General features: G+C 50.4%; 9 protein-coding genes across 9 annotated transcripts; 5 read left to right on the top strand and 4 right to left on the bottom strand.

Moving 5' to 3' along the window:
• Positions 1 to 125: 125 nt before the first annotated feature.
• On the top strand, positions 126 to 2,190 carry HO173_011220 (uncharacterized protein; the record flags this gene model as incomplete). The annotated part of the gene is made up of 3 exons (XM_037313101.1): positions 126 to 151; positions 827 to 1,427; positions 2,065 to 2,190. 3 exons carry the CDS (start codon positions 126 to 128, stop codon positions 2,188 to 2,190), a joined length of 753 nt encoding a protein of 250 aa, XP_037159982.1.
• A 19-nt stretch (positions 2,191 to 2,209) lies between these two features.
• Positions 2,210 to 2,961, bottom strand: HO173_011221 (uncharacterized protein; the record flags this gene model as incomplete). Its single annotated transcript, XM_037313102.1, has 2 exons — positions 2,210 to 2,867; positions 2,918 to 2,961. The coding sequence occupies 2 exons, from the start codon at positions 2,959 to 2,961 to the stop codon at positions 2,210 to 2,212; spliced, it is 702 nt and encodes a 233-aa protein (XP_037159983.1).
• Positions 2,962 to 3,893: 932 nt separating this feature from the next.
• Positions 3,894 to 11,053, bottom strand: HO173_011222 (uncharacterized protein; the record flags this gene model as incomplete). The annotated part of the gene is made up of 3 exons (XM_037313103.1): positions 3,894 to 5,195; positions 8,582 to 10,304; positions 10,926 to 11,053. The coding sequence occupies 3 exons, from the start codon at positions 11,051 to 11,053 to the stop codon at positions 3,894 to 3,896; spliced, it is 3,153 nt and encodes a 1,050-aa protein (XP_037159984.1).
• A 603-nt stretch (positions 11,054 to 11,656) lies between these two features.
• Positions 11,657 to 13,044, bottom strand: HO173_011223 (uncharacterized protein; the record flags this gene model as incomplete). Its single annotated transcript, XM_037313104.1, has 2 exons — positions 11,657 to 12,364; positions 12,511 to 13,044. 2 exons carry the CDS (start codon positions 13,042 to 13,044, stop codon positions 11,657 to 11,659), a joined length of 1,242 nt encoding a protein of 413 aa, XP_037159985.1.
• A 1,037-nt stretch (positions 13,045 to 14,081) lies between these two features.
• HO173_011224 (uncharacterized protein) lies at positions 14,082 to 15,203 on the top strand (the record flags this gene model as incomplete). The annotated part of the gene is made up of 2 exons (XM_037313105.1): positions 14,082 to 14,213; positions 14,859 to 15,203. 2 exons carry the CDS (start codon positions 14,082 to 14,084, stop codon positions 15,201 to 15,203), a joined length of 477 nt encoding a protein of 158 aa, XP_037159986.1.
• Positions 15,204 to 15,932: 729 nt separating this feature from the next.
• Positions 15,933 to 16,370, top strand: HO173_011225 (uncharacterized protein; the record flags this gene model as incomplete). The annotated part of the gene is made up of 3 exons (XM_037313106.1): positions 15,933 to 16,008; positions 16,104 to 16,153; positions 16,212 to 16,370. 3 exons carry the CDS (start codon positions 15,933 to 15,935, stop codon positions 16,368 to 16,370), a joined length of 285 nt encoding a protein of 94 aa, XP_037159987.1.
• A 120-nt stretch (positions 16,371 to 16,490) lies between these two features.
• Positions 16,491 to 18,314, bottom strand: HO173_011226 (uncharacterized protein; the record flags this gene model as incomplete). The annotated part of the gene is made up of 1 exon (XM_037313107.1): positions 16,491 to 18,314. One exon carries the CDS (start codon positions 18,312 to 18,314, stop codon positions 16,491 to 16,493), a length of 1,824 nt encoding a protein of 607 aa, XP_037159988.1.
• Positions 18,315 to 18,569: 255 nt separating this feature from the next.
• Positions 18,570 to 19,861, top strand: HO173_011227 (uncharacterized protein; the record flags this gene model as incomplete). The annotated part of the gene is made up of 4 exons (XM_037313108.1): positions 18,570 to 18,679; positions 18,737 to 18,831; positions 18,897 to 19,047; positions 19,099 to 19,861. 4 exons carry the CDS (start codon positions 18,570 to 18,572, stop codon positions 19,859 to 19,861), a joined length of 1,119 nt encoding a protein of 372 aa, XP_037159989.1.
• A 358-nt stretch (positions 19,862 to 20,219) lies between these two features.
• HO173_011228 (uncharacterized protein) lies at positions 20,220 to 21,034 on the top strand (the record flags this gene model as incomplete). The annotated part of the gene is made up of 3 exons (XM_037313109.1): positions 20,220 to 20,291; positions 20,342 to 20,498; positions 20,571 to 21,034. 3 exons carry the CDS (start codon positions 20,220 to 20,222, stop codon positions 21,032 to 21,034), a joined length of 693 nt encoding a protein of 230 aa, XP_037159990.1.
• Between the last annotated feature and the right edge of the window lie 14 nt (positions 21,035 to 21,048).

Raw genomic sequence — 21,048 nt, forward strand, 5'->3', positions numbered from 1 at the left:
CAGCAGCTCACAACTGAGAGATACTCCACGTTGTCAGAGTTTAGGATAATTACCACTGGGAAGGGTGAAACAGCAGCTGAACCTCGGAAGTGCTTGAGCATTGTAAGCCTCGGTATTAAAGCGGTATGGTGTGGTTTGTCGACTTGCTTAGGTCTGTCTATTCACTAAGGGATTTGCTAATGTGAAAGTCCATTTCACCCTCAACTCATTGTGTTCTGGCTTGCAAACTTCATCGCGCGGCTCACTTCGAGGCTTTCAAAAGAGTCTTCGGGACACCGACCGATGTAAATGTTTAAGGCACTTGGTGAGGCGGTGATTACGGCTGGGTGAGCTTGGCCTCGTTGGCTACAAACATAGCTCTGGTACGATTGCGAGAAGAAATCGTGTTATGGTGATCGACCCACTATGAGTTTTGTTTATCCGCATGCGCAGAGCTGTCTCATCCCAGACTCATCTGCACCACCCGACGCGACACAACCGCCATGTATTCAGCATGGAGAAATGATTTCGCCATGACATTTGGAGACTCCGGGTCGCAAAGATTTGTCTTCGCGCAACCGGGGTCATCCTAGCTTTCAGATATGCAGCAAGCAGCATGCTCGGACTTTTCATTGCTAATCTTTTCATCAAGTTTGTCGAAATGCGGATTCTTCCTAGTAATCTCCATCTGTGCCTCCAGACCATACCGCTCCCGCTGACTTTGTTGGTCTTTCCCGCGCCAGGAGCTCTTGCTGCCCCGAGCTTCGAGACTTTACCACTTGCGAAAAGGCAGGCAACTTGTTCCTGCAGGTCCCTGATCCATCGAGTTCAGCTGACACCTAGATAGAGCTGTTCTTCCCTCCATCGTGCCCATCGGCTTGCCTACAGTACCGACCAACGATAATCCCGGGTTACCCGCCCTGCCCAGCAACTTCTCGACTAACGGATATACGACTTCGAACAAGTCTCTCGCAGCAGCCCAACTATTCGTTTATCGTGTCCCGCACTCCACCATCGAATTGCACGTCAGAACCACTAATCCTATCGACGGCCAAATCCTTGGAAGCACTCTCCTCAGGATCCACGAATTTATCAATGACGAGATCAGTCGTCACGGCGGTGGGCCCCTTGGCCCCAAGGATGACCCCTTCGTCTGGGAGACATCCGGCTCTCCTCGCAACCTGGCAGCAGGCCTCACGACGAACAACTTGCCCTTGAAGCTTACGGTAGAGAGTGTGCCTGGAGAGCATGTGACTTGGCTCGTGTTGCTCATTGCGGTCGAAGGGCTGTACTTGTGTTTGCCGGCCGTGGGGAGAGATTTTGGAACGCAATTTGAGATCTGGGACTGGAGATATCAAGCGCAATGGGGGTCTGGAGAAGTGAAGAAAGTGAAACCCGTGACTGGGGAGTCTGTGGAGACGGCAAGGATAAGAAGTGGCGCAGAAGAAGTTAGACCTTGAACATTTCAACCATAAGCTACGATACCAAAGAGGAATACTTCACGGAATAATTTGTTTTATCAAAGATTGAGCCATTTTCGAGAACGGCAAACTTGCCTCATGTCCTCATATCTTCATTAAGCTTCAAATTTTCTCGATGAAGCCAGGCTCCTCGAGCAATGATGTTCTCCCCTCCTTAGACGTAGATTCCCTCCTTTGAGCTACCCTTTCGCTTCTCGAACTTAAACGTCTTGATTGCGTGGTATGTGCATTCAGAAACCTACAGTTTCCGGCGATTTTGCGCCTCAGAGAAGAGCTACAAGAGGATCTGGTCAGCGACTGGGTGATGAGTGGTTCTGCGGAGCAATCGCTCACATTACTCTTCTCTCGGCTCTTGATAGCTTCATCTGAGCCTTGGGGGCTGGAGTGGCAATAGCAGTGTCGTAGAAGCTGGGCACGGCCCGCAATGACGCGAGACCTTGCAAACGAAGGTTATGGCTCTGCTCGAGGCATGGTCCCCATTGGACAGTCGCCTGTCTCAACTAATTCAGTAAATGAGCTAGGGTGCCGAAATTTCGTTCCTCAGCACGAAGCTGTGGTGTGCCTTGCTAAGTGAATGACCGGCATAGCATCCTCAGCGTTGTAGATCCGCCATCAGGCTTCCGGGAGTCCCCATGTGGGTATGATGGCGTATGTGAAACGATCAGAGAATGAGAAGGAGGACGAGGAGAAGTATCAAGACAAATATCAGGATGCCAATGCAGCAACTTGACCATGTATCTGAGACGCGATTAGTCGCTTAGCCGTGGGGGTGATTGATCGAAGGTCCTCATACCCTCGTTATTCTTTATGACCCAGCCAACTCTCTTGATGCCGTTCTGCAGCTTGCCTCCCACTCTATCGGCCAGCCTGTCCGCATCTTCGAGCATCTCTCCCTGCTCTTCGAGCTCTCTACCCATCTCGTCTGCTTGCTGTCGTAGATTTCCCACGGTCTTGAATACACCATCTAGCGCCTCATCCTGCTCATGCATCATCTCAACTTGTCTTTGCTGTTCGAAGACGCCATAATCATCGCCGTCGGGTTCATCTGGGTCAAAAGCCGATGGTGGGGGCAGTGTTCCGTTCATGCCTTGGCCTTTGCTCTGGGCGCCAATAACGGTCTTTGCGAGCTCTTGCCGCATGCTTTCAACTTCACCTCCGGCATCTTGTACCAGCTTTCGCCTTCGCCCCACCTCATCAATATCCAATCCATATCGGAAAGGATCCCCTTCGACAGCCTTTACGCTGTCTACTAGGTCTTGTAGGTCTGTGCTGAGATCTTGGACGGTGGACTCAAGCTCGCTGCGAGCTTGTGCCAGCTCAGGAGATGATGCGGATGAGGCGAGAGATCTTATTCGAAGGTAGGAGGAGAATAATGATCTCGTGGTCTTCAAAGTGGATAGGACATCACTGAGGAGAATCGTGAGTTTCTGACTGTTTATTGCTTGCGATTGACCTACGCCTGAGCCTGTAAGAATGGGTCATCCTGGCCGGTGAATGACATTATATGGACAGAAGTGAAAGGTACATGCACGTAAAGGCAGATGCACAGTGTCAGTACACTAAAGTTTGGATGCCTACCTACGCCATTTAATGTCTCTTGCATCTCGGACTTATGGACTGCCGGAGTCTGCTAGACTAGTCAATCTTGGCATCAAGGCACCAAGCCTTGAACTTCAGACCTTGTTCAAAGTCTCATACATGAGCAATTGCTTGGGTAAGTAGGCTCATGATTGTTTTTTAGAGTAGAGTGAAAGCCGAGACTCGAAAGAGGAGTATAGGGAGGAGTAGAGATGGAGTATTTTTGAAAATAGTTTTGGAGATCAGTCGGAGCACAAGGAAGCACTAGGAGTACAGGCCAAACATAAAAAAAAAGACGCTCGCCTTTTTGCGACTTCAATCACATTGTATATATCCCCAACAGAATCACAAGCTCCTTCATTAACACCATACCTGCTTTTACGCTATGTTACTTGGCGCAAATCGAGTTACTCCAGACCCCAAGTGGCCTCTCGATCGAGACTCGATACCATATTGCGGCCTATTATTGCGTCCCGGTGGCCTGCAATGGGCCAAACTTTATGATAATGTTTCGCCCTTCACGTTGTTAATTGCCTGTTGTCATGGGACTCAGTATGGACAAGGTGGAAGGATGTACATTGCCAGTTTTCTTCTAATTTGCTTCTATGTAGTGAGCGAAATGCTACCCAAATATCCTATTCCCCACCATTCAGACTGTATGTACTAAGAACTGCATGCAATCAAAATTCTCACACTGGAAAAAAGGCAAAAGCAACCATCCAGAGTGTTTGTACAAAAAGTGCATGCAATCAAACATTCCACACTGTGGAGGAAAATGCCTTTGGCAATCTTATGAGCAATCAAACATTCCACACTTGTGGAGGAAAATGCCTTTGGCAATCTTATGAGCTGTCTTCAGAAGAAGTAGCCGCTCAAAAATTTGGCGCTACGCTTGCCCTTTGCGGCGACCATGTACCCGCCAACGCACTTTGTACCAGCCGCCACAGGTATCCAGGTTACTGTAGATTGTGTCGTGCACGTCCCGATCTGTAATCCGTCGGGCGAGCAGACTGACTGGCCAGGAGTGGCGCAAGAGCCGGTAGAGGAGCCAGTCGATGCCGTGCCCGAGGCAGAAGCTGGTGCAGCGCTCGAGCCAGATGAGCTGCCAACAGCTGCAGGAGCTGAACCGGCGGCGGAAGATGGGGAAGCGGGTGCGGCGGCGGAGGGAGCAACGGCAGCCACGGAGGGAGAGGCGGCAACAGAGGGAGCAGCAGCAGCCACGGAGGGAGAGGCAGCGACAGCGGGAGCAGCAGCAGACATCGAGGGTGCTGCGGCAGGTGCAGAGGCTGCTGGAGATGATGCAGGTGCAGCGGCGCCTGAAGCTCCAGAGCTACCCGCATTGGAAGCTTGAGTGTCTGAGGAAGCGCTTGACGAGCTGCCAGATGCTCCACACTTGGGCCCAGTCGGAGGAGTCAAGACGTCGGCCTTATTGGCGCTGGCCATTTCGACCGACGAACCAGGAGATGGAAATTTCACATCTGTTGCTTCGGCCGTCGTGCAGTCCGTGACCGGGATGTTTGCGACGAACATGTCAGGGAATGAAGCCGTTGCACGTCCGGCAAGCTCGGGAATTGCGTACTCCTCCGTCTCGTTGAGAGAAGTCTCTCTCTTGCTTGAAGCCCCAGTGACCTTGATGGAGGCACAATTCATGTACATCTCACGATTACCCACCTTGTTGAACCAAGTCCATGCAAGGGTGTAGGCGCCAGGAGTAATACCTGCAGGAATAGAAAAATCGTATGTGTCCGGGTCAGGAGCGGAGGCGGAACTATCTGCTCCAATATTACCCGCCTGATTTCTAGCCGGACAACCTCCTTCGATTGAATGGATAACCATCCACTTAGAGCTCTTCGTTGCAGGCGTGTCCGTGGTAAGAGAAACTTGACACGAACCACCACCATGGACTGACTCACCCAAGAAAGAGAGCTTCTGTGAGGCACCGATAGCCATACTGGTGACTGTTCCACCAGAGTTGCTCGTGGCTTTGCACGGGAAGTTTGAACCATCGGCATTGAGGGGACTATTGTCGGGACTGCCGTATGGCGGAGGCGTGGCCATGACCATGTGACCCTGGGCTGTGGAGGCGAAAAGGGCGAGGGCCGAGAAGGAGAGAATGGTCATGATTGAAGACATCTTGTGGTTGGGGACGTGTTGGTGCTTCGTTCCGGACGAAGTGTTTTGAGTTAGCTTTGAGCGGATTGACTCGTGACTGTGGTCGTGTGCACTAGAAATAGGAGTTAAGGTTTGGAAGCGTTCTGTGTAAGTGGTGTGAGCTGAGGAATGAAGGGAGAGAGAGGGGAGGATTGATGGATATTTAAGGGCACGAATGGTGGCCAAAAACAATGGTGAACGCCTGGGTAAAGAACAAATGTGATTCTGCTTAATTCGACAATAAAGACGGTGGGACAATGCTATTGTCGTGTCAATGACAGCGAAATGGACAATCATTATTGTTGCATCCGAGACAATGACTTCAGATATTCTAGAATCGAACAAATGAGCTTACCTAGGGTAATTGAACGATACTACAACTGTTCTCTAGTAACAAAGATTGTCTTGGATGACGAAAGACTGTGAGTCTGCCACAGGCACGACCAGGATGAGCGAAGAGAATAGAATGAACGGAAAGGCCAGCCTCAGAAGAATGGAGATAGTGTAGGAAGTCAGAAGGGGATGCATCCAGAAGATTGGAGAAGAAGAAGAAGTACCTTAAGTAAGAACATTGATCATGTTTCGATTGACTCCTTGAGACAAGAAGCCCCCGTTGCCACGGAGGGGTGAGTATTCATTTGGTATGTGTTAAGGTCGGCCATTGGAGCGGCGACCTCCAATTCTACAGATGGGTTCTGTAAGCGCCAGAACCTCTGCCATACAGTGCTCAAGTACAAGGGATCGAGAGGCGCGTGTGATATTCCTCTGTTGTTTCAAAGCATGAGGAAGAAGCTGGCGTCCAAGTAAAGGCTTGTCCCATGATTGTATCTGAAGCACTTCGGCTACGAAGTCACTCTGCATTCTACCCAGAGCATCGTGGCAATTCTGTGCCCTTTCCCCGCGAACCAAGCGTGGCGACGGAATCAGACGTCAACGGCGCCAAACGGGGATTACCCCCCACTTCACGGCAGCCAGTCATTGGACACAAATTGTTCACAGACCCAATTGAAGGCCAAGGATCGAGTGAGTATTTTTAGAGTACAGGTTCTTGTACAAGGATAGCCGACAGCCATTGAATTGTTGAAAGCTAGTGGTCCGAGAGACAAAGATTAAGCCTACCAGAAAATGAGGATAACAGATGCAGACAGAACAACGGCCTAAGTGATGTAAGAGAGGAGAGAACGTGCAGATAAAGTAACAAGTCAATGGAGAAATCGTTGAGGTTCTGAATATAGACATGTGAACAGAGCCAATCAGGACGCGAAGCAGGGATCAGCCGAACATTTAGGCGCCAAGCATTTTTCCGGACTTTGGCGACCTCTGGTCCGCCTCAGGTACACCTTTTTGAAACGACTCATTAACAGGATCGGTCTACGGATCTTTGATTGCATGATTCTAGATATGGTCCCTGCTCCTTTGCTCCTTGGAGGCAACAAGGAATCGACTCCGGGCGTCCCCCATGCTCTCCAGGCAGGCTCTTTTTCTTATGGCAGACATTTCAGCGACTACTTAATTACCTGGTCTTTGTCCATCATTACTTCCTGAAAGAAACCTGTTGCACTTTCCCTAACAATTGACCTCAAGCCATTTAGACCAGAAGTAAAATGCAAAGACGCTTGCTCCAATGGCTGTCGAGTTTGCTGAAGTCGAGGCAAAAAGGGCAAACAAGCAGTTACCGGAAGCTCAATGCTTGAAGGGCACATGGAGAAGAGCCACGGAGCCCTCGTAGCTTCAGAAACTTGAGGTTTCACGCCCGACACCCACGAACAGCTCTCAAGCTGTCATCCACAAAGGCAAGAGCGGCCAAGGCACCTGGCAAAATGCCCACCGTCTGTCCTCTCTCGCTCACCTTTCGCTCCTCAGCATAATTTTGGAAAATCTCACGGCGTCTTTGCTTCACGGTGATCAGAAACCGCAATGTCCGTCCTAGGAGCATCCGAAACATCCTCCTTCCGTCCAACCCTCCGGGACCTATCCACTGATCCGGGCCCTGTTCCTCTACCCCAACCAGACGACCTCAAGGCCATTCTCGACGCCGAAATAGCCACGCATGCTACCATCCTAACCATAATCGGAGACTGCGAGCGTCAGATCGACGAATCCTCCGCCTCAGTTTCCCCACAAGATCCCACAATCCGCGATCTCCGTCATGCGCTCAGTCACTCTCTCCTAGAAGCTAGCCAGTCAAGAACCAGGCAAGTAACCTTGGGCAAGCAACTTCGCGTCGTGTCTCGGCATCAACGAAGACTCGAGGGGAATACTTCAGGTTTGGGACTTGCCATCGACCGCTTTTTTGAGGCGCGCGATGAATCATTGAGGATGGAATTTGCGGCATCAGCGCAGGTATTTGGCAACGTCGCAAATGGTGCTCGCATGGTCGTGAGACAAGTGGTCTCTCTTTGCGAGGGGATGATTGGCCAGGGTGCTAGGATCGGCAGGGCATGGTCGGAGGTGTGGCAACAGCTGCGTGCAGACTTGTCGGAGGAAGAGAAAGAGGAAGAAGGAAATCTGGAGGAACGAAAAGGGGAGGAAGAAAAGGCAGAGGGAGAAAAGGAGGATGAAGAATGAAGAATGAAACACATGGCCAAGTAGATACTAGAGAGCAAACACCCGAGCTTTTGATTTGCTCTGGAGCAGCGACCGGACAGCTTCTGGCGTCTTGAGGTAAAGGCAGAGAGGGGTTTATTGCTAGGCAGTCGAGCATGCATTACCAGTACCAGAATAGGTCATACCAGCGTGATTTCATCAGGATATCAATTGCTACAAGCACTTGTTTTCACGTCTTGCACCCACTGTCCCAAACATCTATCTCTCGACCCTAATGCTTTTTTGTTCAAGAGGCGACAACCCTCGATCAGATACTATTTCGACTTGCATCCAACCGGAAATCCCTTGAATCTCAAGCGATATGTTGCCCTGACCTTGCCGAGAATCGAATATTTTGGCTTGCAATTGATTATTGCGTAATTTATCCCTGGACCTGATACTGCCAGACCAACAAGATGCCTCGAGGTCTTCCAAGGGGCTCTGTGGCAGTTGTTTCCCTACATTGAACAGTCAGTAGTGTGCCAAACTCGATGATGAATATCTGCATTTCCATGTCTCCCATCCAATGTACCTCATCACTTGGTATGCAACCACCAAGGGTGTTGTCTTTCAAATCCTTTGTTTTCAAGACCGGTAAAGGTCCTGGACCGGAATCAAGTGGACCGCTAGTCATGTCCATGAGCCATCAGAAAAGAAGAGCGCAGATCTTCTCCGGGAAGAGCAGCCGTAACGCACGCAGAGAGAGTCAACGCGCGAGAATGTCTAAATACTTTCACTTTTGATCATAACTGTGTAAACCATTCCATGTCTCCGCTCTCGTTCAAATACTACGCTTAGGGCACAACCTCCTTCTTGCTCATGCTCTTCCTTTCCCTAGCCTCCAGCACTCCATCCCTCCAAGCCTCGACCTCCTCCAGGGCGTTCATAGGTTCCTTCTTTCTGGTCAAAAGGAAGCCTTGGACCTCAGCAGGCGTGAATTTGCCTTCTGGCAGGCGGTCCGCGAACTGAACTGCAATCTCTTCAATACTTGAGGGCGAGAATGTCGTTGTGGGTGTATTGGCTTGTTTAGGGCTTTCTGGAGGCGTCATGACGTCTTCGATCTTTGCGGATTTTGGCTGCAGAAGACTACCATTAAGGGTAGCTTGGTGAAGAGTTCCGTTTGCCCTAGGTACAGGACCGAGCCTGATCTGCTCCGGGGCCAGGCTGGCAGGCGTATCGGGAGTATACATGCGAGTGAAGAGCTCGCAGATTTGGGATCGAGTAGCATTCGTGAACTTGACCTTCATGTCCACTCGACCAGGGCGAATGAGGGCTTCGTCGAGCTTGTCCGGAAAGTTTGTCGTCATGAGGAGAACTCTGCCTTCGTGAGAGGCGACTCCATCGATGGCGTTCAGCAGTCCCGAGAGAGAGATGCCTTGATTCTCCTTGTTGTTCTTTCCATCTTTCTGTACAGATTTGATGGCTCTGGTAATTTCGGCGCCAATCTTGGCGGCGGCTTCGTCTTCTGGCTTGAGCTTCTCGACTTTCTCCTCCTCTTGACGCTTGCTTAGACCGGCGCTGTCAATGTCTTCCAGGAGAACGACACATCTTCGTGGTAAGCTAGTAAACATCATGCCAAGGTCCTCTTCCGTCAGTGTGGGATCCACGAGGGAGATGCAGTAGATGTCTAGGCCAAAGACCCCTGCAATGGCCCAGGCAAGGCTGGACTTACCAGTCCCTGGGGGACCGTGGAATAAGTAGCCTCGCCTGTATGGAATGCCTCGGTTAGCATACCATCGAGGCGTAGATGGATGTAAATATTCATTGATGTCGACAAGCACCCGGTTCTTCTGCTCATGATCCAATACCACGGTCTCAATCGGTCTGGAAGGTCGAGTAGCAACCTTCATCCATAGTGTACGACCTCTGCCCCTCTGTTCCTTGGGACACGGCCTACGGACAACAGTACAGGACTTTTCCTTGTCCAAGTAATGGTCCCGGGCTACTTTGATGAGATCTTTGATTGGCTTCGTCGAGCGCCCGACACAAGTCAACGTGATGTTCTCTTCGTCTCGCAGCGAACTCCCTCCCCAACCATCGCGCATCACGTGTTTGTTCTCACGCGTCAGCTGGAACAACCTTCCGTTGTGGAAGAAACGGTGAATTCCAAATGAGGGCTGAAACCTTGGGGGAACTTTGGCATCCCAATTGCTGAAGTTCACGAGTTTGCTGGGGTCGAGCTCAGGCACTCCCATGTCGCCGTCGACCAGATCCCAAGCATTTTCCCGTCCGGTCTTGGCCATCAGCTTGCGGGAGTTTTTTGAGACATTCTGAACCCTAATCCATTCCATAACGTGGTCGTAAATGTCGTCGTCGGAATCGATCCTGATGTAGCTCATGAAGTACTCATTGAACTGTTCGGAAGTGTGTTTCCAAGCAAATTTGAGGGATGTAGCCAATCCGAATATGAGGAAGCACACAGAGACGAGTAAGGTGATGTCGAAGCCCAAAGAATCTAGCAAGAATTTTGAGATGATAGAGTAACCGGGAATGAAGGCCTCCAGGATGTTGGCTGGGAGCTGTGTGACGCTAGTAGTTGAGTTGTCAGTAGGCAATTCGGTATGCTTTAGAGCACGAAGAGCATCGTTAATAGCCATCTGAGGCCAACGAGCGCTCTGTGAGCGAGGAAGCTGGCGCAAATCGTGTGCAATGAGCGTAGTCTCACTAAACAGCTATGTCTAGTATGCTCAAAGATCTTGGACAAACGCAGGGTTCCGCGTTTAAGAAGAGTATATAAGGACTGTCAAGCAAGGAGATGTGTGAGTAGTAGAAGCGGTCGGTTCCTTTTTGCAAGGCAGAAGTGAGAAGAAAGCACTTGGATGAGGGGCAAACACCGAAGGATTCAAACGTCTTAGAGGCAAACTTAAGATCAAGGCTCCAATTAGATCAGTCAGGGGAGGAAAAGTCAAAAGAGAGTGAGGCTCCAGCTAATGCAATGAATCATGCGACCTCGGAGAATTAACTGTCATAAAGGAGAGGACGAATCTAAGGCTGCATCATGGCCACAGCAGCTGAAGCTTGAGCACCTATCCGTTGGCAGTAGTAGTGACCGTTCACGGGCCAGGCAGCGGGCCCAAATGACCTAGCTTTTCTAGTGGCCTCTCAACGTTCTGGCTAATTCCCCGGGCTCCTGCCTATCGCCAAACTTACAAAAATGTGCGTTGTGGGATGCGAAAGACGTTGGGAAGGACGAAAAGGACGAAAAGGATGGTTGAGAAATGCTGTGGTGGCTGAAAGCGTGGCGAAACCGACTGCGCCTCAGCTTTCGCGATAATCATCTTATGTCAGACTGCGGCTGTGAGAAGGGACAAAAGGGCCAACTAGGAGGCAGTCTGGAGGAAGAGGGTAGTCCGCAGAACGGAGTGTCGCCGGAGTAGCTTCGAGAAAAGGCCAAGGTCTGTGGAAATTCTCATCTCGCGAATCTTGCAGTCATTCGCGGCTATCTAACTAATTACAGCCAATGATCTATGTTGAAAGCTGCGCCTCCTACGTTGCAGAACAATCGATGCTAGGTGTTTCCCCAGAGTGCGCCCTCTTCTCCACGTCAGTCTTGCCGCCACTTCGTAGAGCCAAATCTGCCAGGCAGTCGACTTCTTCTGACTGCGAGCTAGTTTCAAATGAACTCTCCACTGACCTGCAGATCCATATCAATTGCAAGCGGTGTTATTGGGACATCTAGCCAGCATTCGACATCGCCATTAATGAATGACCGTTCGGTGTAATCTAAGGTAATCTTCTCCAGCCATGGATGGGCCCTCGGTTTTCAGGGTATGCTATTCTTGGAGCCGGCGGTTTCCGCAATATGCTCTCTGAACATTATTTTTATCGCCTGTTCTGCGTTCGTTATAAGTATTAGACAAAGAAGTCCCGTGAAAGTCATTCTATTCGAAGGGTTCGATATATCGCTTAGTCCAGACCACTTTTCCATCTTTCGGATCCATCACAGTTGCGAAATGTGTTTCTTCATTCAGGATTGGAGAAGAACTCAACCACCGAATGATGCTGTCTTTGGTAACGCCCTGTTCGTGCGTGCTGACTTTCTTCGATGAGTTCCGTTTGGCTCTTTTCAAAGCTGTCTCCCACAAGTTCACCGCCGTCTTCTTACGGTCGATACTCTCTACGACTATACCGTCCAGGAGAGTCTTGAAAGAATCTTTGTGAGTGGCTTTCAAGGATTGATTCGTGTTCTCTTCAGCCGCATCGTGATTGGTAGCAACGATGAAGTCGGTTGCTGACCTGATGACGGCAGTATGATGGTCTTTTTCTATGGTGAGAGTATTTTCGCCGTCGCTAAAGATCAAATACGCTGCAGTAGTCGGGACACTTGGAAGATCGCGTTTGATGGACTCCAGCGCTAAAATATCAATTGAAGAGGTGTCGGATGGCAAAGTAGGTAAAAGATAGCCCCGCAGTAACGAAGATATTGAGGGCTGAAAGCCAAGAAGAACGAGAAGGTGATGGGAATAGAATCGGAAATTGGAGAATCTGCCGCTGCAGTCATGGCTTGGCCTAAAGTTGAGAGACACGCTCAAACCCTTTCTGACGCCAGTCAGCACCCCGACGTAGCCAATGTACGTGATGCTCGAGGCCTGAATTACAATTTCGCAGTCAGTTTTGCCTATTTGAGGGGACAATTCGAGCGTTGGAAGATGTTTCGAAAGTAAACAATTCCCGAGAATGTCTCAAGACTCAAGGAATTGTCCAAAAGAGGAAGAGTGGGCTCCGAAATACGTACAATGACCTCTCCGCCTGGCTTTTCGACGAAGTCTAGATGGACAATGACCTTTCTCAAAGCATCCATACCCCAATCTAGCGTACGGAAATGTAGCATCTTTGTGTTTTTGTCATCGTCTTTCACTCTCACGGCTCCACTGGTGCAACCCATGAACAGGTCAAGTAAGACGTTAAAGGCTACTAAGAGATACATCTCTACGCCAGTAGTCTCCTGTATACCCCGAAGCTCCTCATTCTCTTCTTTATTGTACACTCGCCGAAGTAGGAGACGCGCTAGCCATCTTACTCTTTCGACGGAGATATTCGCGCGTAGATCCTTAACGATTTCGTCGAAGAGAATGGGCAACGTTGCTATTTGTGGTTTGAAGTCCGCTGCTATGTGCTGATAACGCTTTCGGGGTGGAAGAGACAGATCGATCGTGTACCTAGGAGGTTCATCGCCGTCCTCACTTGCATCGCTACCAAAGTCCTCGATAGGTTGATTATTGAGCTTGAGTATACTTGCATTGCGCCCCCGCAAACCGGCAGATTCCATGTTTGCATGAGATTTTTCTTTCGTCTCCATACAGCGGGCTCCTTACGTCAAGACGTAGGTCTGTCAAGAATCAGATAATAGACGCAATTATCGCGCGCTTGTCGGCCTTGGCATTTGCAGGCAACCATCATCAGAATAGATGGCAGTCTTCATTATCATCCTGTCTACATTGAAGCCATTCATAAGATATGACTTGCAACGCAGTGACTACTACTTTCTCTGGCACCGAGCCTGCTCCCCTGCCAGGACTCTTCTGTAGGATGTATCGAGATACCTCACCATCCACAATCATACATCGGTCATCTACCACTCGCGGAGTCGGGTAGCAGAAGCTACACTGAGCTTGCTGCCGCAGTCAATATAGTATCTCGTGTAGACAGATCTAACATGAGCATTAGAACAGTTCCTGGCTCTTTGATTAGAGTCAGTAAAAATAACGACGGCCTCAGAACATCTAGGTTACAAATATCCTGAGTTCAATGGTCAAGCCTGAGTTGCTGGGGATCACCGCTAATAAAAGTGAAGCCAACTAGTGCTCCAGAAAGTGATCACTACAATAAGTTTGCTGCGAAGTAACCATTAATGACACTAACAAATGCATATCCACATACAAGTGACGAGACGAGGCTCAAAAAGGTGTGGTTGGCACAATTTGTCTGGTCTTTCAGCTTGACTATCAGTGCTTGTAGCATTTGTTCGGTGAAAACAGTTGAGAATCCTACTTTTGCTCCCATGCCTGAAATCGGGATCTCATGGTTCTTGCAGAAGTACGAGGTCAGGAAAGTGAAAGTCCACAATTCTATCTTTCGTGCGGCAAACCGTACATTCAAGCAGTCTCATTGGGTGGTGGCCAAGGGTCCCCCTCCCCCGCGTAGCTCATCCGTTTACTCAGGACGATGATGAAACACTTACAGTTTAATTTGACCAGCTCCTCCGCTCTCTCTCAATCTAATACCTAACCTCCAAAATCGCCCGACTTTGACTTGATCAAAACCTCTAACATCACCAAAGCTCAAAGTAGCGTCAAGATCGAAGTCATGTGTTGCTTTCGAGTTGCAGAGGTATTCCTTGAAGATCCTCCGCCTGAGAAGAAGAAGGAAGAGAAAAAGGAGGAGAAAGTGAAGAAGAACTATGTTCTTGTGTCGGATCAGCTAAATCTTCAGCCCATCGTGAGTCAATACCGCTTTTCTGCACCTCCTTTTTCTTGCACTTTCACTCCCCTCCACAACATCCCACACCATCAACCACCACATCTTGGCTTTTTCTACAAGATCCGTAAATCGATAAGCCTTATCTTCACATAAACTTCAGAGGCCATTTCGCAATGGTGTTCTACGCGAGCCAGCAATTTAGCTATCATCCTGAAGAAGGAATGACACCTCAACACCCAGCGGCCACGGATCCCTGGACGAACCCTCCTACTTCGAATTCGTACCCCCAGCAGACAAATGCATGGAATCCCTGGACAAACGGTCCTGTTACTGCCCCTTCTTCCCACACGAGTCATCATTACGTCTATCAACCAGTCTCCTCTAGTGATCCCGGACCTTGTCAGCCGCCAGCGGCGCGAAACCCTTGGACACATCCACCGGCTCCCACTCCTTCAGTCTCGTCTTCATCCAATTGGAGCCACCAGGCTGTCTACAATCCATCTTCCGCAGGCAGTGTAAGGTCCTACCATCAGCCAACTGCCCGCAACCTATGCATGGACCCCCAATCTCTACACCTATTCCTTCATGTATTCCGTCATGTTCTGCTTCGCATCTGTTCCCGTCGAGTCAGGATTTTTGAGTAAGCTAACATCATTCTCATAGACTTCACCGGCTCCGATGTACTACCCAGGCGGATCACAGGCTACCGAGATTCAGTTCTACTCATCCCAGCCAGCCGCCGAGCCCGCCAATTTCAATCACTATCAGGGACTCACCTCGAAGCAGGTCAATGACCGCAACATTTCCCGCGCTCAGAATCATGGAGGCTTCAATCCGGTCCAACTTGTCCCTCAGAACGCTTCTCCCGACAATGAGTACTATTGCCGAGAGTTAGATGGTACCTGGACCGTGCGTACTGTCAACACGATCATGAATAGCCTGAATCCTGGCCAGTGGGCTTACGCTACCACTGGTTATCCGTACTGGGTTCGCCACTCGAAGGATTAAGGTACGGAAGACTCGTGGATGGCGCCCAATGTAATTCCACCTGGCTGACAGATATCAGTTGTTCTTGGTTGCTCCGACCTTTTGTCTGGAAATCCAGACTCTACAGCTTGCGTCTAACATGGATCGTGTACGTTGCTTGGTGGAGACTCTTGATGGATGGCGATGCTACACATTCTGCTGGTGAACTGATCGTGAAGGCTTGGAGTTTCCTCTATCGATGAGCAAGCGATGTGGCTAGTCAGGACTATGTGATATCATCTGGCTCACGTTGCTCAAGGCCAGGCTTGGCCAGACTCCTCCAATAGCAATGTGTTAGACCATATCACAATCAAAACCCCCCTCAAAAACTGCTCTCCCCCACTCGATGTGCATCTGGCGAGACAAATTGCGCTTTAATGATTTCAGCCCGCCGTAAAATGGTTATCTAACGTCATTGCCACAGAGCATTCTCGACTAAAGATCTTTATGCGCTTTCCTTTTTTGCCAAATAGCTTCTTCCTCCAGCTCCTCTATTCCGTCATAGTTCTCGCCCTACTCTACCGGTCCTGTATTCCAAAGACTTGCCCCGCCATGGCGACGACGTACACCCAGCACCACCTAACGCTCCCCTCCCTCGGTCGTGGCTCGCACCTTATCACCGACCATATCGTATCTTCGCTACCCCAGATATCGGGTATTAAATGCGGGCTACTGCATCTGTTTCTACAACACACGAGCTGCGCGCTGTCAATGAATGAGAATTGGGATGATGATGTGAGGGCGGACATGAGTGATGCTTTGGACGGGATGGTGAAAGAAGATAAAGGTGCGCTGGAAAAACGAGTAGCGTGGAAGGAGGAGCGCTTTACGTGGGGGCATCAGAGTCATTTCTGGGTCATGGCTGACGGATTGTATGGGCAGCCGGAAAAGGAATCTACAGGCACGATGCAGAGGGGAGCGATGATATGCCAGTATATCAGCCTCGAGTCCACTGCATGAGCGGAGATGGCTGATTGGGCGACGTTACAGGCACATATCAAGTCGTCTCTGATAGGCGCGAGCGTGAGCGTACCAATATCGAATGGAAAACTCGCCACAGGGACCTGGCAGGGCATCTGGTTTCTGGAATTTCGGAATATGAAGCAGAAGAGGAAGGTCCTGGCTACGATACAAGGGGAGAAGATGTGAGAAATCTACGGCATGAGACACGAAAGAAGAGTAATAAAGATAAGGCAGCAAGGAATCAGGCATGACTGTGACCTGCTTGATGGGAAGGCTACAATCTCTGAGTTTCCATATAGACTGTGGTCATTTCTTGATCCCCACCACCACCAGATTTCGTGGACTTTGCTTATAGTCAAACACGGTCTCAACCCAGCATTCTCTAACTTCTGCCTGCTCCTTGAGATACAGCCACCTATCCACCACAATACTCGACTCCACAACGCTTGCGCTGAAGGCCATCAAGCTCCAAACAACACTCAATTCTTTCTTCTTCTCTTTGAAGTCGTCTTCATAGCGCGATATGTCCTCATCGATCAAACCCTCCATACGTCTTTGAATTGCAATACCGCGCTCCTGATCGTCCGCTAATTTGGTGATTGCTCCACGCACATAGGCGGTGAAGGAAGAATAGCAAACTTTGCGCAGGGAGCCAACCGTGAGAGCTGGGCCAGCTCCAGTCCAGCCGCGAGGACCCCCACCATCCCCGTCGCCCTCCTGGGTTGGCTTTTCGACAATACCATGGTCCAGTAACATTCTTTGGAGCAAGGCTCGATAAAAGTGTCTTGTGAAGAAGGACTCGCATTCTGTGGCAGTCCAATTCTCGGGTGCTTGAACGGCCATCATCCGCGCTGTGATGTTCAGGCGTATACCTTGGCCAAGCTGGTGCTGGTACATAGCAAGCCTTTCCGACATTGGGAAGCCATGTGGATCGCATGTCGATGAGGTGGCGTCGAGACGCAGGTTGGAAGAACGCAAAGACGGCAATTTGTATGTTGGGGGGCCAAGCCGCTCCGTTACCAGATTGTAGCAGCAGCCTACCATGGCAACAGCTTTGACGGATGGATTAAGGATCAGAGATCGTAGTCCGTGATGCAGGAGATTGCCGCAGGAATGGAGAGAGATGACCATCAACTGTGGATCTGGTTTCATCATGCCATCCGGAGTATTGGGAGCACATTTGATCTCGTGTACGACCGTTGCTAGGTCTCCATTCTGAATGAATGACTCGAGGTACTGGATTTTGCCTTTGCTTTCGTCTGGGTTTGCTTGACTGACGGAGCCGTGAATATCGCCATTTACTGGTGCTTGCGAGCTGCTACTAGATTGTACGTTTCCTGGCTGAGAAGTGTCTGGATCATGATTTGTGCTCTGCGAGCCCTTTCTATACCGCTTTTTGTTGCACATTATCTTTTCCTTCTCGGTCAATCTAGCCGTTATGTCCATAGTTTTAGCCTCGTTGATGTTATGTTGTTTACTTTCCAGGGCTATCACCTGTTTATTGTACGGAGGACTCGCTAGAGCTCGACCGAGATAGTTCTGACCTGAACCAAAGTCAACAATATGTGTAATTTTATGACCGTCAGTGGTGTCCATATCAGCGGTCAGGCCATTGATATACTTGACAAACTTTTCAACCTCATGAATCTTTTTGGGTTTCATCCCCACTGCCACATGTCTAGGGAGGGGACCAGTCCCTGTAGACGATGGTGCAGCAGATGCATCAAGGGGTCTGAAATCTCGATTCAGTGCATGCCTACGAATCGCTTGGATATACTCCAGCAGACTTGTGGGAGGACATGGACCATTCCGCCATGTAGATTTTGTGCCTTGCTTCTCTGCAGACAATGTATCTATTGAGCTTTTAAGAGATTCGAGGAGACCATCATCTTCCCTCATCAAGAGGTCGAGGATGGCGGGGATATCGTGCAACTGAAACCAAACTCTCCATTCTTCTGGGAGAACAGTACTGTAGAGATCCGGCTCTTTCGTCAAGAAGTCTAGTATATGCACACCACCACAGAGATTTTGGAAGAGCTCCGAAGATGTGACAAATGAAAGCAATGATTTCACATAAGCCTCGGCATCGTCAAAGTCGGAGCTGAGTGGTAGGGGCCATTTCACTGGCATTTCCAGCGTCGTTCCAACGCATGTGTTTTGGGCTGAATCAACAAATGTTGTGTACTGCTCATTACTTCATTTGAAGGTAGAGAGACTAGAGGGTAGACCGTAAAGTACTTGTAGACAGCGAGGCGGGCTTGGCGACGTCTCGCCTAGATCCGAGCTAAGTCCTTACAGCTAGCGCACTTTTTTCCCGCCCACAACCAAAACTGAGCAAAGCCCGATACACAATCAACGAAGTCGAGACAAACCACCGCAGCAACGATGGCGACACGTCCGACAGTCACCATTGCCTCGCATGATGGCACCCCCAGTGGATCTACTCACCCGCTGCCCGCCGTGTTCAAAGCACCAATTCGACCAGACATCGTTCAGTAAGGCCTTCGACTTCACGAAGGGCACACCGAATGCAGAAACTGACGACAGCTCAGGACAGTACACGCTGGCATGGCTAAGAACAAGAGACAGCCATATGCAGTGAGCGAGAAGGCTGGACATCAGACTTCGGCTGAATCGTGGGGAACTGGTGAGCGATAAGTCTACAGCTTGAGTCTGAGCACATAAGGAGGACTGACATTGGCTTTTTCTCAGGTCGCGCTGTTGCCCGTATTCCCCGTGTTTCAGGAGGAGGTACACACCGTGCCGGTCAAGCTGCGTTTGGAAACATGTGCCGCTCGGGTCGTATGTTCGCGCCAACCAAGGTCTGGAGAAAGTGGCATCAAAAGATCAACCTGGGACAAAAGTACGCCGTGGAGACGAGATCCAGAGAGAGGTAGAGCTGACAGACCAACAGGCGCTTCGCCACCACCTCTGCTTTGGCTGCGTCCTCCGTCCCCTCTCTCCTCCTTGCACGCGGTCACCAAATCTCTACCGTACCAGAAGTGCCCCTGGTTATCGCCTCGAAAGCTTTCGAAGGAGCTGCTATTGCCAAGACATCAGCAGCGCTTAAACTCCTGACAGCTGTCGGTGCAGGACCAGACGTCAGCAAAGTCCGTGCATCTCGCAAACTCCGTGCCGGGAAAGGAAAGCTTCGGGGTCGTCGTCACCGCCAGCGTCGTGGTCCGCTGATTGTCTACCACCCGGATGAGGATGGCAAGGAGCTCGTCCGTGCTTTCCGCAACATCCCAGGTGTCGAGACGTCATCGGTCTTCGCCCTCAACCTTCTGCAACTTGCCCCCGGTGGTCACCTCGGACGCTTCATCGTCTGGACCTCTTCTGCTTTTGCGGCCTTGGATGAAATCTATGGTTCTACGACTACCCCATCCGCGCTGAAGAAGGACTTTTTGCTTCCCTCAAACGTCGTCCACAACGCCGATATCAGCCGCCTGATCAACTCGTCGGAAGTACAGGCCGTTGTGCGCCCAGCTAAGGGAGAGGCCAAGACAAAGCGTGTCGGCGTACAGAAGAAGAACCCTCTGAAGAACAAGCAAGTGTTGTTGCGATTGAACCCATATGCCAAAGCCTTCAGTGAGGAGAAGCTGGGATCGAAGAAGCTTGAGGACGGCAAACCGGAGAGAGCAGCCGAGTCATTTGCAAAGGTCCTGCATGAGGATTGAGCTTGGTAGCGTATTTTACTTCGGGAAGCTGCAAATCCATCTTGCAGATAGCTTGCGGAAGAGATAGATCGAAAGCCGAAATGAATGAAAGTCTTTTACCCATCAACAACGTCTTCGAACCCTGTCGCTCTCGGCTGCCCACGATTATATGACCCCCTGTTTTGCTAATCAAATCATTCCCGATACACGATTGACCGTTCTCCCCCTGCCCTCTACATCTACCTGTTTTGAAGCGAATGACCTGCCGCATTTCCGTCACTTCCGGCGATGACGAAACCGCAGCCTTCGATCTTTAACATGGCTAAAAAAAGACAACGGTAGGAGCAGGCTCCACAGTCTTGAACCCTGTTCGAAGAAAATGCCTGCAGCGGTGGTGACAGGGAGCAACTCGGGCATCGGCCATGCCTTCGCAGAGATCCTTGTCAGAGAGGTATATTCACTCGTCGAGCCACTCTTAGACTGGATCTAAAGCAAACCCAGGGTTACCGAGTCCACGCCCTGGACATGACTATAGGAGAAAACATGAAGAGCCTAGGATGTCAAACCCACGAATGCGATTCGAGCAGCGAAGCCTCAATCCAAGCGTTCGCCACGGGGTTCAAGGGAAGGCAAGCGGGTCTCGTTTTGAACATTGCCGGTGTGTTGCACCTCAGTATCTCCAAAAGAATCCCAGTCCCAGGTTTCATCGCTGATGCCGTTCGTCTTCCAGGCATCATGGCTCCTCACGAGCAAGATACTCTGGAACCCACCACGCACAGCGTTCTTCTCCGCACCTTCTCTACCAACACGTTCAGCCCCCTCCTCCTTACCCAAGCACTACTCCCCTCCCTCCTTCTCTCTCCGCATCCCCGTATCGGTCTCGTGTCCTCCCGCGTCGGCAGCATTGCCGATGACAGCTCCGGCGGCTCATACGCCTACCGTGCCTCCAAAGCGGCCCTCAACAGTGTCGGGAAGAGCATGGCGATCGACTTGAAGGAGAAGGGCGTGGTGGTCGTGCTGATGCACCCGGGATACGTCAAGACCGGGTTGGACACCAGCGGGAAGACGCATCAGATGAAGGAGGCAGTGGAGCCAGAAGAGGCGGCGGAGAAGCTGTGGAAGGTCTGCATGGGAAAGGGCATTGAGGAGGCTGGGAGGTTTTGGCATCGAGAGGGAATGGGATTGGATTGGTAGAGCGCCGCCACTTT

Source organism: Letharia columbiana (assembly GCF_014066305.1).
Source record: "Letharia columbiana isolate WasteWater2 chromosome Unknown Sc0000060_s0, whole genome shotgun sequence".
NCBI lineage: Eukaryota > Fungi > Ascomycota > Lecanoromycetes > Lecanorales > Parmeliaceae > Letharia > Letharia columbiana.